Consider the following 15002-nt stretch of genomic DNA (forward strand, 5'->3'; position numbering starts at 1 on the left):
AACTTTAAATCCTTCTGGGTATGGTTGAACACAAGATAGTAAGATGGACAGAGAGACGAACAACTTTAAATCCTTCTGGGTATGGAATACATTCGCATAAACTCAACGAGCTCCTGTGTCTTGTATGTGGGGTATAGGACGCGGGGCATAGGGTATAAGTTAGTTTTTGCGCACGTAAACGTCTTCTAAGAACAGCAAGTGGCAATTTTCCTTATCTACAGGTATGAGCTTTACGGTGTGGAACTGTGTACTTTGGCATATTGTAGTGGCACACAGTACTGAAGACGAATGTCAATTTAGTTGGGACAGACGGTTTGACTGAAGAATTAGCTACGATTCCCAAAACGAAGTCATTTTTTAACAATCGGATTATCCTGCGCTTAAGAAATTGCAAATCGAACCTAAAAACGATGTAATGAATACGAACGATGAAGGAGGTAAGTCTTGCTACAATAGCAGAAGAGCTTACGGTCGCAGTCGGATCAATGATAGATCTCTTCGAATTCAGATACAGTTTCAAAAATAAAAAGATCGCGATTGTCTCGCACCGAAGACCAGAATGTACCAACGGTGTCTTCCGGAGGAAGTTGTCTCTGATAAGTGAGAACTGCTTTCACCGAAGAGAAAAATGTTGCATTGTCGCATCTATCAACTTGTCTGATGGATGTAGACGGTAGACACTTAAAAGGTTGTTTGCGGCCATTTGTTGGAAGTAGCTCTATGAGCACGTTCTCCCCATACTCAGAAACTTACGTCCAGTCATAAGCGCCCTGATATATGTTGAATGATATAAATGACCACTTTACCACATATTGCGTTCTTGACGGACCAAAAGTATTTCCAAGAATGCTTGGATGGATTGCGATGCGAGAAGTGATCTGCATAGAGGACTGTAGTGAATTAGCATTAGGATGGGGATTATGTCGCCTTTGAGCGGACTACAAAGGAGAGTGCAAAAATGCGCACAACTGGAGACTTGTAATGCTTGCAGTGTCGTCAAGCTTGAGTACGGGCGAACTGAATCGATGACGATTCGTGTCTGCTAAATGCGAGATAATTTTTGTACGCATGGACTCAGCTTTGGAAAAAGCAATGTCTTCCCTATACATAACTTAAGGAAGCGACTAAATTTTTGTAATTATATCGAAGGAGGATAGTATAAACTTACCAGTTACACATGCTGGTTGACTTGGATTTTCACCACATGGTGGATCAATATCGTCAGCGAAAACTTCACCATACAACATAAAGTACGGCTGATAGTATACCTGGAGAAGAAAAGAAAAGACAAACAGAAAAACCAGTGTAAGCAAAAATAGGAAATTAGGAAAAGCAATAGCTGACAATAGAACATGAGACAGGACGACTAGTACATATGACAGGCACGAGCAAGAATGGTTTAGTTTTTTTTTTTTTTTTTTGTTTTCTTCACTTCTTTAAATTTAATACACTTAGTGAAATACTTAACATATATGATGACACATATACGTATGTATAAATATGGTTTAAGAATAGAAATGAATGGTCACTGAGTATATTCAAATGGCTGAGATAGGGCTGCATCCAATAGAGGAAAGCTATTAAGCGCACTCATGTATCCGGTATTTACATAGAAAATACTACCAGTCCAGTAGTTGTCGTCCGTTTACGTGGTAGTGTAAAGTGATATTTTTTTTACGTAATATGTAGTAGTAAACTATAACTAACTAAAGAATTGTTGAAAAATGTTACTCGAGTTTTTTTTTTTTTTTCTTCTTTTACGATAACCTCAGTTTTTCCTGTAGTATGCATAAAGGCTGCAATTGGTTAATGTGGCTTTTTCACATCGCTTAACTTTTTACCATCGTTGCCGAAAAAAAAAAAAAAAAAAAAGAGAGAAAAAAAAAATTCGAAATTTTATTTTCTTTAGCACAGACAGCACATTTATGCAGGCACAAGCACATATGTGAGATGCAGATGACGACAAAACGATTGCAATTTTTTTTCGAAGCAAATCTGTGCACTTATGATTTTCAATATTTGTTTGAGACTCAAGATTACGTGACATTTCTTGAATATCATTCAAGGTTTCCTTTAAAATTTTTTTTTTATCTATTATGGATACGGAGCGTAACACAGAAGTAGATAGATTCATGCATATAAACGTAGGTAGGATCATATTAAACTCTTCAAAGTTTATGTTTCATTTGTTTTTATGGCTAAAGATTATATGGAAATGTAAAATAATTACCAAGCATTCATAGATTGGTAATGAAATGTATATTTTGTGAAGAGTACATTTCTTGCTCTCAAAATTTTAATCCTATTATGACATTTCCCCAACTATATTACTTAGAGTTGGAATGTTTGCATGAATGAAGAAGCAATGAAGGAGTTGTCATCACCTTGTGTGGGGAACAAAAGGATAACGGTGACCTCTAGGCGGTATATAAACGTTGCAAGACATTCCAGTCATTATATCAGGGGGTTGGGGTTAAATCGACCTAGCACCGAGTATTGCGAATAACGAATACACATTGCTTTCAGCCTTTGGTATAAAAAGAACAGTTGTAAGATTACTCTTCAATTCCGCGAGGATTTCTTGCAAGTATTACTATCCACGTTATATGAAATAAATCAGAGTGGCCCGGCTTAAGGTATTTGTGACAAGGATACATTAAGCTGCCGCCGATGTATGTAATAGAAAGATTTCAGCTAAGCCCACCTTTCAGCATCACTTTCTGATTCGATTTGAGCACATAGGTACACTTGCTTGTCGGATGTTCACGCTCACACATTTTTCAGATATTTTCTAATAGAAAGTTTTCAGCTATGTCCAACTTTCAGAATCACTTTCTGATTCGATTTAAGCATATATGTTTGTTCGCCTGCATATATTCTTGGATTCGATACGGGTCGCATGTTTTTCAGATATTTCAACGGAACGTCAATTTTAGATACATTTCGAATCAAGGACGAACGAAATGGATTGGATCGGATCGTTTTTATAATCATTCCGCCATAAATCGTTTTGTTTTGAAATAGTCGGTCGTATGACAACGTAATTGCAAGCGAAAGATACCTTTGCGGTGAGAAATTTGCGAGGAATGAAACAAATTATTTCTAGATCTTCTCTCACATAACTATCGCTACAATTAGTAAACCTTTATATGGGGTGGGAGCAAAAGTATCGTACTACGTACTACTAATTTTCTACAATCATCAATACATCAAATTATCATCATGAACGAATTTTTACTACGAGCTATTAAAAATTAAACATTTCTGCCATATAAAGGTTTTCATGAAAAATATGGCAACAATGTCTTAAAGAATAATAAGATCTTTCTTCCCAACTCCTCAATTTATATAAATTTCTGATGTCGGAGATTTAAGGGTCGGCCCAGTCTGTTTTGCTGATTGTCTTTTCAAATTTTCGAATATCTCAACATATCCGCTCGATCCGATTCGATCGGAAAGTGATACACGGTAGTTTTTCTACATTTTCGTTGTTCGGTCCATAAGCAGGCTTTGCCAACTTCTGCATAAAGAACGATACGATATATTTGCGAAAATGAAGTGACATTGCAGTAATTCATGGTAAAAATTTTGCTAATTACCACCGTATACGAGAATCGATTGCCAACTTGGTTAGTGATCAAAAAACCGAGCTTGCCTGAGGACAGAGAATTATATTTTCCCTTGAATTGAACGACTTGATTGAGATGAGTAAAGCTTTTAAAGAATAGAATTGAATGCATAAGTGAAAAACTATCGCGGTCATGGAGGCTGCTTTAGGTAGATCCTAACTTCTGAGTGACTCCTATAGATCGATATGTGTGATGAAGTTAGAGTTTTAAAAGAATATGTTTTTTAAAAGAAATTTTTCCAATTTTTCTTCTTTATATCTCTTCCGTACAGGTATTGAATTGTGGAAAGGTGAAAAGTAAAAGATTTTTGCTTCGAAGAGAAGTTGCAATTTTTGTTGTTGTTGTTGTTCTTCTTCTTCTTCTTCTTGTTATGAATTGTATGTAAGAAAATAATAGAGTACATACACGCATCTACAGGTGAAGATAAATTGTTTTAGTATTGTTGTTGTTATATTTACATGCATTATGAAAACGAAAAGATAAAAACAAATATGAAAAGGCAATAAAAGATTTTAAAAAAAAGAAAGAAAAAAAAAAGGAATTAAACAGAAAGAGTAAGCAAGTAGATGAAAAACGCTTGGGAAAGAAAAAAAAGTTAAATAATTTAAGTTTTTTAATAGCAATAAAAGGTAAACAAGTAAAGTTGTCGCTGTGCATTCTAATACAAAATGATTCTTGAGCGAACATTTTGGAGAAGAAGAGAGTAAGAAAATAAAGCGGCGGAAGATATATATGTATATACACACATATATATATAGGAGGAGCACATACATAAAATGCAAACATTTTACAAATTTGTTTCAATATTCAACATCGATATACACAACATCGAGTCTCACGCGTGTTCAATACAATTTCGTTTACATTGCTTTCAATGCCGGTTAAATTATTTAATAATTCAGATTTTTGTAATAATTGTCCCGATGTTGTGGTATGTGGTGTTGTTGTTGTTGTTGTTGTAGTTGTTGTTGTTGTTGTTGTGTGATGATGCATTGTTGCTGAGCCACGGTGCGAGGCCGATGTCAGTATGCTTTTAAGATTACCGCCCGCACCTGAGGACGACGACGACGAGCGTGCATTGTGCGAGCGACTGCTGTGACTAAGTACTCCAAGAAATCCCGGTGCCAATATAGACCCGGCGATGACCTATTTAGTGCACAATATTATAATGCATATGATAAAAATTTTGTTGTGCGCGCGTGTGTGCGTTTTGTCAATTTTAATTTTTGCGCAATTAACAACAATCGCATATGTTTGTTTCGCAATGTTTAATAAATTGTACATGGCAAGTAAATGCGATTGAAAACGACATTTTTTTTTTTATTTTTTTTTTTTTTGTGGTTTATTTTTTGATACATAGAAAAAAAAGAGAGAAAAAATGCAAAAGACAAAATACACAAATGTAATTAATTAACAATTAATTAATACAATTTTCACTGTTAAGATGTTTCATCAAATTTCATTAATTTACGTAAACACTACAACAATATGATTGATGTATGTACTCCATTACTACGATATTACAAATTTATATAATAGCTAAAGAAAATAAAAACTATTATTGCAGCACTCTTATCATTTGTTTTTTTTCTAGGAACAAAATACGCTTTGGAGATGAATCAATTTCTACGACTTCTTCATATTATGCATACACACAAGATTAGTACTCACCAAATGTTCAAGATTTCAAAAGGTATACATAATATTGAGATTAATTTTTCAATACAAATGTCGATCCATATAGTGGACAGACAGTATAAAAAAGTATCTTAATAAGACAACAAGACAATGCAGCTTTACAGTGCGTTTGGAAGCTGCTTACATACTTTACCTATCGCGCTTGCTTTACCTATTACTTGCCTATAACATTGGCAGCATTTTTCTCGCAGGCTGTATACCGAAAAATTCTTAAGCAAAGAGCTTTCTTTTTTCGTTGCCATCTACCTAGGAATTCAAAATCCATCCAACATAGCAATAGTGAATATTTTCGTTATATGCTTTAAATTTTATTTTATTACCTATTATTTCCTGGTGCCTAGATTGTGAAAAACTTTTCAAAAATTCACTTTCAAATTTTTTAGTGCTGCTCTTGATCACTTTTAAGCTTTTTTGAGCAAAAAGTACATCAAACCTATTTTGAGTCCCGTCATAAATTATGTACGCTCTGACTTTCCATTACTGATTAAAGGAATATCTTATGAGGACCAAAATTGTTTCTGAGTCCCATTCCACATCTAAGTTAAAGCATATTTTATTTTTATACCCTATTCCACTTTCGGTGCAGGGTATATTAAATTAGTGCGGTCGTATGTAGCGCCCAGAAGGTCTTAAAAAAGATCCCCACCTTTTATTATAACGATCGTTTTAGAGTCATTTTCTAAATCGAGAGCCATTTTCTAAAGCCTGTCTGTCCGTCTGTCCATGTCAATTTGTGTTTAAGGTACAGGTTGCAATTTTTGAGATATTTTGATGCAACTTGGTACAGTGACGTGTTTTGACCCAAGGACGAACGCTATTGAAAATGGTTAGAATCGATTCCCTTTTCCGATCATTCCACGTATAACGACCCATTCTGAAAAGTCGTTATACGGAAACAAATTTTAATTTTCAAAATTTCTCGGCAGAAGTGACTAAGTGGTAGTGGATATGAAAACTTTGCATCGGCTGAGCAATTTTAGAACCCCTTCTCATTTAATGAAAATTTAATTTCAAGCGACAAAAAGGTATAATTTTCAATGCTTCATGATGAAAATTATGTTATAATAGTAATTAAACGTAAAAAAATTAACTGTACCAAATTTGGATCATCTCGGCCTATTTTTTGGAACCTACTCTAACAAGAATTTTCAGGAAAATTGATCCTTTGTACAGCAGAAAGCTCAAAGTTTTATTATGTGATGATGAAAACTGACCCATAATAGTAATTTCATAGAAAACTAGGAATTGTGTTAGACTGTTAGACTGTGCTGTTTAATGGTCGGCCTTGTCCGACCACAATGTTCTTACTTGTTTTATTATGCATACTGGGCACAATATAAATAATGGTAGGCGAAACGTGGGCAAACCTATGGCGATAATGAGCAAAGTTTCACAATCACCCTGTTAAACGCCGTTCTGTCAACCCTTTAATTCATTGTCAATGTCAAAGAGCCTTCTGAATAGATATCATAAATCGTCCGTTAACATAGAGATCATATGCTTCTAGAAGTTTAGTGTGAGTTCCTGCCGTGAACGTTTAAGTCCGCGATGACATACAAATTTGACAAAATTCATACCCATCGCCTCGAATATCATTAGTCTCCAAATGTGACATGAACACACTGCCTTCCTTTGCGGGAACATTAGGTAGAATAATAGATAATTTTCGATAATTTTAAATAAGAAATATCTAATAACAACAACAAGTGGCCAAGAAAATTATAAGCCACAGTCCAATTTAGTGAAATGAAAGAGAAAATTAATTTATTCATCTTCCATTTAGTCTACCGCATAGTTTAGTAGATAAGAAGTCCGTGCACTTTCACTTCAATTTACAAATAGACCATGCCTTAGTGGCGATTAATCATGCATTCTCCATACTGTGCTCGCACGCTATCCGCCTTTCCACGTATCTTTTTCGTTGTCGTTACACGTGTGGCGGTCATCCTCTGTCTGGTTGGCCATAAAATAAAATGATATGGAGCTGAAGCTGCGTCGTCCTTCAACTCGGTTCGCTTAAAATAATAGTGCGGGCAGCTACAATAGAAACAGGGCAATTGAATCCCTGTAAATTTTTTTTTTTTTTTATTTGTATTCCTGGCACCAGGCAAACTTCGAGAACTAAAGACGAACTAAGTCGACATAGGTACATAGTCAGCGATTTTCTAAATTATTTTACTTTTTTTTAAATTCCATTCATTTTTACTCGTACGTAACTGTGTGCTGCCGTTTAATGAGGAAATATGAAGAGATTCATTTAGTAACGCCTTCAATAAGAGAAATATATGTACATACGCACATATACAGGGTCATTCATTTTGTGGTTCCGAAAGCAGACATCAATAAAGCACACTTGCAATTGAGATTTGGAAAAAAAATTTTTTTTTGTCGGTATCTTGTTTGGATCTGGCTATCATACATATATACATAGTTGTCCGACACAGGGAAACTTGAAACTTTTTGGGAAAACGATATGTTCCTAAAGGACTTTTACCTGTACATATATAACTTTTGGTGTTTGTGGGCTGGAAATGTAACTTTTGAACATGAAGGCTAGAGAAACATGATAACTATTTTTTTGTGGCAAAATTTAGATGATATCGACTTGAACAATATACCCATTCAGTAAAATGGTCCAGCCTACCATATATTTTGTAAGAAAAAAAAAATAAATAAATGAATTGGGAGAAAAGTTCAATGATCGTGTAAATCACCAAAAGAGTCTGCATTGGGCTTTTCACTTTTGGGGATTAGGATGGGGCATCCACTAAACCACAAACTCTTAGTGACTTTATTTGCTTGCCAAAATTATTCATGCCATTGATGGAGTAAGAACAGATTTATGTGGAAAAGTGACCATTATTGCAAAAGTCGGGAAGCGATTTTTAAATGAATATGTTATGAACGAATATCTAAAATACAAGAAAATTCATCTTGTTATCGTTGCCCGTTTAGATGTTGCTACAAATTAAAAAAACAAAACACATTTATTTGGTGATGAACTTTTATATGTACATGTATATATATATACGTATACGCACACACATATGCGCGTTTACATCCAATCAAGGACAAGCACACAAATCAATAAACTAAACACTTACATCACATTGATTGACTTAAGAGTGTACTTACTTCTCTTATTAAACGCCACGTCGGCTCCATATTTGGATATAGTATAGCCTGACGACTTACGCCGAAACTCATTAAAACGACTGCTAATAGCACGACAAAGTAAATCATATTTTTAACCATCTTTCCCATCATTGTAACCAAAGGACCTGCAAAATTAAATGTAAACATTGGCATTTTAATTAAGTCGGTACTGATTAATCAATTCTAATATCTCTTGTATTGCTTAAGCAGTTCATTATACACACCCAAATATTTGTTGACACCCAATATATTCAATATACGCAGATACCAATAAATACTGTCCACACAATAAATTACACGTCCAATATCCATTGTATTTGGGCGAAAACGAAACGAAAGACCAATGAAAAATAATATTATGGCTGCGCCGTCACAAGGATTCCACATATTCCAAGCCCAAACAGAAAATTTATGTCTACCATGAAAAGTAAATTAACTTCTTTTATATAAGCAGAGACTAAAATAAAGAGAGAGAGAGAGAGAGAGAGAGAGAGAGAGAGAGAGAGACAGAGACAGAGAGAGAGAGAGAGAGAGAGCGAGATGGATAACATACGTTATGGCGACCGGTTCAGATGAAATAATTTCACGTATTTTCTCAAAACCCAAGGTTGCGATATATGCGATAGAATAAATTTCTTGCCAACGTGGTGTTGCTTCCATTTTAACCAACACCGTATAGGTAAACATGACGAGAAAAAACATATAAGCAATCTATAATAAAATAAGTGTAAACAAGGACATACGCATACAATAGCATGCAAGTGTATCTCTCATATGCAACTAAATGTTCATATTCGATTTGGATCGAATTTTTTTTTTTTTTTTTTTTGGTATCATCAATGAGAAGGAAACTCCACGTAACTGTAATATTAGATACTTGCAAGAATTTTGATCAGCGACTACTATAAGTAAAAATGCTAACGAATTGGAAAATACCAGTGTACACAAAGTTTGGTTGAATTGGATTAATTTTGATCCTCTTCTATATAAAATAACAATTTTCCACTTAATATTTTTTGTTTTATTCAGCGTACGTTGATGCTAATCAAGGAACTCTCAAAAATTCCATTTTCAACATTCATTTTTGTTGTTGTTCGACACGAAATCCATCAAATATATTCAAAAGCTTATAGTGATGCTGCACCGTCATATTTCAATTACCGGGTAAGTAGTAGCGATTTTGATGTCAACGACAAAAAACGGCTTCGAGAACCAAAAAAGAATTCAAAGACCGTGAACTGCAAGACTAATAGGCCGAAAACCCAGCACGAATTCTGGAAGAACTTTCGAACAGTTCAACAGTTGATTCATCAACTGTTTCTACACGTTTACAGTCGATGGGAGACGTCCAAAAGGAGGGGAAAGGGCTACCTCGAAAATTGACTAAAAAGGTCATTTTGGCCACTTGTTGCAAGAGTTGTGCAAGATACGCTGCTTGAATGGGAATTTCTACCACACCCAACGTACTCGCGAGATATAGCGCCTCCTAATTAGCACTTACTCAGCTCGGTACAGCATCGCTTGGCTGGCAAGCAAGTTCGCGAAGATGAAGAAGTGCGAAATGGTTCGGTGGGTGGTAGATCGCTGCCAAACCGCTATAAGTTCTTTCAACATGACGTCGCCATTTTATCAAAAATATTGTAAAACGTTGTTGTAGAAAATGATGGAAACTATTTTGATTAATAGACATTGAACCAATTTTCCTCAATAAATGCCTTTTTCAAGTGAAAAAATGATCAAAACTTTTGCAAATACCTAATAGTTTTTTAAAAGATAGGTTGGCGCAATATCGCGCGGTAAGTAATATAATATCGTATTACGTTTGAGATCATTTGGAGTGTTGTCCTAATGTAAGGCGGAGGCGGTCTCAAAAAAGTGATCGAAAAGAATTGATTCGAAGATGACCACAACCTAGAGGGTGTTTTGGCTTTACCGACTGAGCTACGGGTACATTGACTTGGTGGCCGCAATTATGACCTGCTCGCCTACTCATGCGGATGAACAGAGAAGTAAAGTTCAAGTTCAACTTTTTATTATAAAGAAAAAAAAAAAAAAAACTTAGTTGCATAAGCTGAGATCACTTTGCTCAATACGCAGATAAAAATGCAGTAAATGTGTTTTATGAAATCTTACCGAATCTGCCCAAAATTTCGTGATCGGCGCTGTATAAAATTCATAGAATTTCTTTTTCAGACGTAGCGGTTGATGTTGTTTCACTTCGTATTCGGTCATATGAAAAAAATCCCGGAACTGTGATGGATCGGAATCGGTTAATGAAACCTAAGTTTTTTTTTTTTTTTTTTTTTTTTTTTTTTTTTTTTTGGGTGAGCGCAGAATATAAAATAATTGAAAAACAATAATAATTTAATTTTTTTGCTTTAAATTTAAATTAAATTAAATTTATTGATAATAATTAATTAACTTCGATTATTAAAGAGATTTTGTATTATTTACAAAAGTGAAGAATATGTTAAAAAAAATGTGAATAAAAATTCAATAATGTAGCCATTCCGCGCGTATTTAAAAATGCTCTCAGAATACAAACAAACAAAAAAAAAAAAAAATAATTTTAATTACATTTCAATGAAACATTGAAAAGCAGGAGTAAGTTTAACAACATACTTACATGCTGTTTGTCTACATAAACTAGATTACCGTGTAGATTACCAATGTAAACAAATACTATGAAAATTGCATATTTATATATATATATATATATATATACAAAAAAAAAAAATAGAAAATTAAAATTAAAATGTAGATGCATCACTAAGCCGTTGTCGAAAACGTGCACAAACGAGCTTCAGTTAAAGTGCACTTAGAAGAATTGCATAAATATGATGAAAAAACTGAACTAAACCGATGGGGGGCGGATGAGGGGGGGGGCTATGTAGGCGAAAACTCAAAAACACTTCTCTTACTAATATATATCTATATATGCATTTATATATGTTATGAAATTCTAGCATGTGGGTGCATATTTCGAAACCAGTGGTCATCTTCCTAGAATTTATATCGTCATGCATACTTTTGCGTAAAGGAAAAGGAAAACAAACAAAAAATCAATATGTAAAGTACCTTTAAAATCAAGTTCAACCGTCAGACAGTGTGGAAGAAAAGGTTGTGTGAGGGTAGTAACGTGTCTCTTGCTTTCATATTCAAACAATAATGATAATATTTTACCTTCTTCTTCTTCTTCTTCTTCACGGTCATAGATCAATTTGAAGAAAACAAAGTTCAGCTTTTCAACATTAATTTTCTTCTTCTTTTTTTTCCTAACGTGATCTAACCTCATTTTAGTTTTTCGCAATTAAATATCGCCCTGGGCCACTTGATATGTTCGATTTAATCAATTTAATCATATACGCTACAGTTAGTATGTATCAGCGAACAACAATGTTTCCGTGTGAATATTTATATATATCAAGATACAAGTTTAACCATCAGTACGTTTGGCGATCGCTTCTGCTAAAGTCGCTGCCGAATACTTGTGAAAAGTGCTTTAGACAATCAATCGTTAAGTGTCAAGACAGACACATATGATAAAACTTGGATATAAGCCCATGAGCGCCAATGACAGCAATCGAGGGTAAGGGTCTAGCTAAAACAATCCAAGTAACATTACTTTTGATATCCGCCTGAGTGGCCGAGTAGGCAAGAGTCTCGACTAGTAACTCAATAGTCGTGGGTTCAAACCTCAAGTGCGGTAGAATTTTTAATAAAAAGCCGATAGCCCTAGATGCTAGTGCTTTAAGACTTTAGTCTTAGAATTTATTCTCTGACTAAATTTATAATAATAATAATAATAACATTACTTTTGAAAAGTCGAAAGGCAGTGCAAAAAAGTTCATCCAAGTATACTAATGTATATTTGTCGGGAGTAACCAATCAGGCCCGACTTTTATTTCGACTTCTTCTTAATAAGAATTGAAATTCTTACAACTCGCCATAAAAACTGAATCGAGAGGCTGATCATGTGATTTAATGCTTATTGAAAGCGTACAGCAGAGGTCTTAGGTTCTTGTGGGTTCACGTACCCTCACGTTCCTCTCTTACAAACAACGCAGGCGTAATGTTGCCTGCATTGTGTTTACGTATATAGTATTTTCCGGATTATAAGAAGGGTTCACGTGCTTTCACGGTCAGGCAAGCAAGTAAGGGGGCTTGCGATTACGTTTACGTATACCGTATTCTCCAGACTATAAGACGCACTTCAAATTTGAAAAATGATTTTTAGAAGAATACATTTTTATGTTCATTTTGGTTCAAAATTTTTTTTTGTTTACATAACTAATACTAGCAATATTTAGTTCATCTTCAGTCTCGGTAATATCACACGTCTCCGTTCGCATTACTTTCATGCGAACTATTGCTGTTGTACCTCGCGTAACTCAAATTTAGAGAGAGATTTATTGAAAAAAATCTTTGAATTTTCCCCTCAGACCATAAAACGCATCCAAAATTTGAATCCATTTTTCTTTGTCAGAAGGTGCGTCTTATATAGTCTAAAAGATATGGTACATAAAAAAAAAAGTAAATAAATTCTTTATCTAATAAAGCACAATGCATAGCGCCGTGATTGCTTGACTATTGTGCTCTGCTTACCTTTTCGGGCCATGAAGCATATTCTAGCTCCTACGTATAAGGCAAATGTTGCCTTTTCTACGTTTCTGACCATCATACCGGGTGATTATTAAAAAAAAATCATGGAAGACAAACTAGATTAGCAATGATTTTCTAAGCCCCAGACAAGGCTGATTAAAATGTGAATCGTCTTTTAAAGCTATAAGGCTGTAAATGCTTACCTTAGTCTAACTTTTGAATTGAATAGTAGTAACCAGACTAAAAATGTATAAGAAAATGCCTCCTTTGAATGTAATTTTTCGGGAATGGATCAAAAGCGTCCTTACATTAACACAAACGTGATTAATATAAAATTTACAAATTTTTGTAAACACTTATAAGCTTTTGATATATAAATGAGAAAGAAAAATTTTTTTTTTTTTTTTTTTTTTTTTTTTTATAACAACTAATACCATTATACCCCTATACCCCTATACAAAACCTATATTGTTTTAAATTTTAATCTTTTGCCACAATATTCGCTAGAGAATTTCGGAGGCGGAGATAAGCACGTTTCCATAGACTGTGAATAGAATGACCAAATTAGTAAATCTTTACCTTCCAGTGAGAAAAAACAAAGAAATTAAAAGCAGTGTATGAAGAGAGAATGGAGAAAAGGAAAATTAAGCGCAACTTGATTACAATAGCAACACTGAGGCGACAACGCTTTTCCAAAACAAAAGGTAAGTAAGTAAGTAATTTTTTTTATGAATTCATGTAATCGCTGAAATATAAAAGTAATGAGTTTTTGAAAACAAACAGACATACATAGAAAAGCGTTTGTATTGTAGAAAAGGTGCAAATGTGATAGATAAGAAAGAGAAATGAGAAGAGAAACAAATATTATTTAAACTAACTTTGGATGGGGGTTCTTCTGCTCCTGCAGTGAGATTAACCTGAAATTATTCATTACATTGTGATACAAACGCACAAACACTTTAATATACGAATGACAATTTAATTATGTCAACTAAAAGTTGTTACGGTGTCTGGATGCCTGGGAGTTTAGTGAATGATATCAAAATCAATTTCAATTATGAGAAAAGAGATAGATAGATAAACAGATAGATAGATAGATAGATAGATATGATTCGACAATATTTTGATTGTTTGCTGAATTGCTTCAATAATATAATAATTTAAATTCTTTTTGTCAAATGATATCCAAAGGATCAATGTTGTAAGAATAGTGAGTAAGTAGGTAAGTAAGTAAGTAAGTAAGTAACTAACCAACTAAGTGAGTAAGTGAGTGAGTGAGTGTGTGTGTGTGGATTTGTAACTAAACTAATTACTATTATGCTTTCCTTGCATTCTTTTATAATAAAGTTTTTATTTTAAAATTTTTAATTTTTTCGTTTTTTTTTATTTATTTATTTATTTATTTATGCTTATGAGAGCGATTAGAAGGAAGATTGTGTAATCAATCTTATGTATGTATTCATACTTAAAACTATACATACATATGTACATTTGTAATTATCGATTTACGTTTTTATACATACGTACATATATACATACATACATATATATACAGCGTTTGCTGTACGGTAGTAGTGTCAAAAACTACTGATGATATATGATTCTTTTTTTGTTTAATAGGAAATTTTTAAATTACAACTATAATAATTTGTTTTTATTGATGATTTTTTTTTTTTTGCTGCAATTATTACTTTAAAGTGCGTGTACGTTTATGTAGATCAAAATTTTACTCACTTTGCCATTTTCATGTACTTTGGTATCGCGCCGTGAATTTTTTTCCGGCAAAATTCCCTAAATGGTTTAAATACTTTGTGGACACTAAATTAAAAAAAAAAAAAAAAAAAAAAAAAAACAAAAAAAAAAACACATGTCATTAATTAGCAGGACAAATAAAAGCTATCGTATGCAATTCTTAAT

The 15002-nt window shown here is 33.8% G+C and overlaps 1 protein-coding gene across 1 annotated transcript in view; it reads right to left on the reverse strand.

Annotated features, from left to right (window-relative positions):
* Positions 1-15002, reverse strand: part of LOC119635984 (transient receptor potential cation channel trpm) — an 86625-nt gene that overhangs the window by 8136 nt on the left and 63487 nt on the right. Inside the window, exons 21-25 of the mRNA XM_038031049.1 lie at positions 10617-10763; positions 9037-9194; positions 8708-8898; positions 8463-8608; positions 1169-1268 (exon numbers count right to left, since the gene is read on the reverse strand). Of these exons, the coding sequence (XP_037886977.1) occupies positions 1169-1268; positions 8463-8608; positions 8708-8898; positions 9037-9194; positions 10617-10763 (742 nt within the window). The remainder of the gene's footprint in view (positions 1-1168; positions 1269-8462; positions 8609-8707; positions 8899-9036; positions 9195-10616; positions 10764-15002) is intronic.

The sequence above is a fragment of the Glossina fuscipes genome, unplaced genomic scaffold, assembly GCF_014805625.2.
Source record: "Glossina fuscipes isolate IAEA_lab_2018 unplaced genomic scaffold, Yale_Gfus_2 27, whole genome shotgun sequence".
NCBI classification, from domain to species: Eukaryota; Metazoa; Arthropoda; class Insecta; order Diptera; family Glossinidae; genus Glossina; species Glossina fuscipes.